Below are 4016 nucleotides of genomic sequence, written 5' to 3' on the forward strand. Positions count from 1 at the left end.
TATAATACCCTAGTCAATAATCCATTTAATAAAAAAATATTGATATATAATATATATTTAGATAATAAGTATTAATAAATAAAATGTCAAATTAGAGAATTTATTTAAAGGAACTTACCTAATTCAATTGGAATTTGTTTAGAGAACATCAAACCTAATAGAATCAACATTGTTCTATGTGTTGAGTTACTTTTTTTTTTTTTTTTGGTGGAAAGCGGGAGGTTTTATTTATATAAGACTGAGTTCATACAACACCAACACCTGTGCCTGGGGCGCATAGTCTAGTTTCCCCCAGGCCAATCAAGTCCCTACCATATGATACATCAACAAAATCGGGACATTCACTATACATAGCCATCAGATTCCATTGGCGAGTCCCCCGCTTCGCCAGAGCATCAGCACATCCATTTGCCTCACGGTACACGTGATGCACATGCACCTCCCACTCCTGATCCAAGAGGTTCTTGCAATCACAAATCAAAGGCATCATATTAGTAGGGTAATTCATAGTGTTATTTGTCAGCCAGGTTAGAACCACCTTTGAATCTAGCTTAAGTAGAAGGAACTTCGAGCCCATATTCAATGCCATCGCTAGACCTAGTCTGACCGCGGCTAACTTAGCCATATTATTTGTTGCGAGGCCTACATGAAGTGAGAACCCTGAGATCCACTGGCCCCAATGGTCTCGCAACACCCCCCTCTGCTCCAGCTAGTCCTGGGTTACCTAGGGCACTGCCATCAGTGTTAAGTTTAAGATAGGGGTAGGGGGTGCTTGCCATCGAATAATTTGAGGAACCAGGATAGGAGGTCGTCTGGTGGTACTAGCGAGGAAATGAAATTCTGTCGCCGCTTGTACCGAGGAGTAGATAAGGCTTTGTTGGGAGCGGGATTGGTTCGTAAATATTCTTTCATTGCGTGCTAACCAAAACTTCCAACAAGTGAAAGGGAAATAGACTTGCCATGGGGGGTGGTGGGGCAAGGTTGCCCTATCCAACGTAGCATTGTGTCTAAGCTAGTCTTGTAACAACAGTCGAAAGAAGGATAGGGGCAAGATTCCCGGTGATTGGTGCCAAACCTCTTTCGCCCATGGGTAGTCACGAAGAATGTGTATAGTCATTTCTGGGGACTGGCATCGAGGTCAAAGAGAATCCACATACAAGTGTCCAAAAGATAGAAATGTTTTGGTGGGAAGTCGGTTACGCATAGCCTTCCAGAGGAAAATTCGGATCTTTTTGAGGAAAGCAGAAGCCCAGAGCCAGTTCCATAGGGCTTTGTTCCAAGGGGCCTACTGTTGGTGAAATAGAAATTTTGACGCGGACTTTACTAAACACGTCCCCTTATTGTGGGGCCATAGAAAGGTGTCGGTAAGGCGAGCAAAACGGGCCACCGGGATACCTTGAAGAAGGTCTTGGAGATGGGGGGAAAGAGGGAGGTTAAGAGAGTCGAAAGACCAAGACTGGTTGGACCACAGCGAGTTAACCCTACCGTCTTCATCTTAGGGGAGGAGGAGACCCTCAATATAACTACGCAGGGAGCTGTTGGGAAGCCAATGGTCCTTCCAAATTCAAATAGTCTATCCGTCTCCTACAACCCACCTCATACCTCCAAGAAGCAAATTGGCCCCTAGCGAGAGAGCGGTCCAAATATGACATCCTCGTGAGGTTCGAGGATTGGTAAACAAGGTAGTGTGTGGAAAATATTTAACTTTAAGCACCCAGGCCCATAGTGAAGTGGGATTGGAATAGAGGCGCCAGGCCGGATTCATGGGGATAGCATGGTTTCTGTGCCGAGTGGAGGATATGCCTAACCCTCCAGCCTCTTTGGGAAGCGTGACCGTCGCCCAGTTAATCGGGTGGTATCCCCTGTGATGATCGGTATCTCCCCAGAGGAAGTTACAGCTCAATTTGTCTATGTGGTGACAAATTTTTTAAGGGAGAAGAGTGATTTGCATGGCGTATATCGAGATTGAGGTGACGAAGCTTTGATAAGGGTGGCCCGGCCAGCCATCGAAAGATATTTGGCTTGCCATCCTTCAATTTGTTTACGAATATTGTCCACCAGATATTGATAGGAACTTGTAGTGCGGCGGGTGGTAAAAATGGGCGTTCCAAGGTAGGTTCCTATGCGGTCTGTGGTGGGAAGTCCAAGGATTCCCGCCACCTGCTCTTTTATACGCTTAGGGGTGCGGGGAGGGAACCATGTTCTTGACTTGGTAACACTCATGAGCTGTCCGAACGACTCACAAAAATTTAATAAGAGTCTACCAAGATTCTTACAGTCCTTAGCTGTGGCTCTTGTAAATAGGAAAATATCATCGGCAAAAAATAAGTGCGAGAGGCGGACCCTAGCTCTGAAGTTTATCGGGTGGATTAGCTTATCACGGACAGCCTCATCCAACTTGATGGACAATCTCTCCAAACAAAGGATAAAGAGGTACGGGGAAAGTGGGTCACCCTGTCGTATACCCCGACTAGGCACCACTTCCGGGAGAGGAGATCCGTTCCATGGAATATGGAACCGAGTAGAGGAGATCATCTTCATGATGACGGTAGTGAAGGTTGGAGGCATCTAAAAAAATTCAAGAGTTTCCTGAATAAAGGACCACTCAAGACGATCATAAGCTTTTTCAAGATCCAGTTTGAGTGCTACATGCCCCGTTTGACCTTGTTGAGAGATTAGAGTCCTAATAACCTCCTGAACGATGATAATATTATCGCTCGTACGATGGCCCGGCACAAATCCAGCTTGACAGGGGTTGATGGCCTCTGCCATGTAAGGTTTGAGTTGATGCACAATAAGACGAGACATCAATTTGTAAAGGGTATTACAGAGACTAATCGGACGAAATTAAGTGATCAATTCGGGGTGGGCTACTTCTGGAATAAGGACCAAGTTTGTGGCACCCTAGCTTGGAGGGATAGTGAGATGCTCAAATATGTCTTGAATAACCTAAATGATGCTCGGGCCCAAACTAGACCAATTTGTTTGGAAGAAGAGAGCATGGTAGCCATCCGGTCCGGGGGCCTTTAATGGAAGGAGTTCCCGAAGGGTCTGAAGAATTTCATCAGGTTAGGGGATCCTTGTTAGAATCTGTGCTTAGGTAGGGAAAGGACTATTGTGACAGCAAAGCATCTCAGTTCTAGCTGTAGGACATCAAGATGGAGATGTGGCCTGGAACAGTTTTTTGAATGCAATGTGAATATGTTGGGTTAATGGCTCTCTAGTAAGCCATAAACTCGTGTCATCTTTTAAAGTAACAACCCGTGAGTGACTGCGTCGTTGGATGGTTTTGAGGTGAAAATATTTAGTATTGGCATCCCTATAATTTAACCATATGATATAAGATTTGAGATGCCAATATAAATATTCTTGGTGGAGAACAGTGTTATACTCCTGAGTGAGCTGGCGCTCGAGCAAGTATAGATATGTGGAGGGTTTCCTAGCTAAGGCCACTTGGATTCCCCAAAGTCAAGCTAACAGGCGGGTTTTGCGTTGGAATAAATTGCCAAAATGGGTTTTATTCCAGGAACGGATGTTTTCCGTCAACGCATCTAAGCGCCGAGGGAACCTCGATAGGGAGGAGGAGGTAGAAGGAATCATTTCCGAGGCTTGCCAGCTATCCTTCACAAGGGAAGGGAAGGTGGGGTCGGTCAACCACATTTGCTCGAATCGAAAGGGTTTGGGGGGTTTCTGCTCAGATGGGTCAGTGTTAAGCAAAATAGGGCAATGGTTCGACTTAACCCTAAAGAGATGGTGAATTTTAGCAGTAGGAAAGAGCAAAGTCCAGTCGGCATTGCCCAATCCTCTATCCAACCGCTCTTTAATGGTGGATTGCCAAACCGGGTTTTTGTTGGTCTACGTGAATCGGGGACCATGAAAACCTAGGTCCATGAGCCCACACTTATTCATGCAATTTCTAAAGGCCAAGATGCGAGTTTTATTAACCGGTAATCCTCCTAGTTTTTCTTCATCTGAAAGCATATCATTAAAATCCCCCAGGAGGACCCTTGGAAGAG

At 45.4% G+C, this 4016-nt stretch overlaps 1 protein-coding gene across 1 annotated transcript; it reads right to left on the reverse strand.

Annotated features, from left to right (window-relative positions):
- Nucleotides 1-244: 244 nt before the first annotated feature.
- On the reverse strand, nucleotides 245-589 carry LOC115980987. Its single transcript, XM_031103176.1, has one exon. The coding sequence runs from the start codon at nucleotides 587-589 to the stop codon at nucleotides 245-247; it is 345 nt and encodes a 114-aa protein (XP_030959036.1).
- Between the last annotated feature and the right edge of the window lie 3427 nt (nucleotides 590-4016).

Source organism: Quercus lobata, chromosome 3 (assembly GCF_001633185.2).
Source record: "Quercus lobata isolate SW786 chromosome 3, ValleyOak3.0 Primary Assembly, whole genome shotgun sequence".
NCBI classification, from domain to species: domain Eukaryota; kingdom Viridiplantae; phylum Streptophyta; class Magnoliopsida; order Fagales; family Fagaceae; genus Quercus; species Quercus lobata.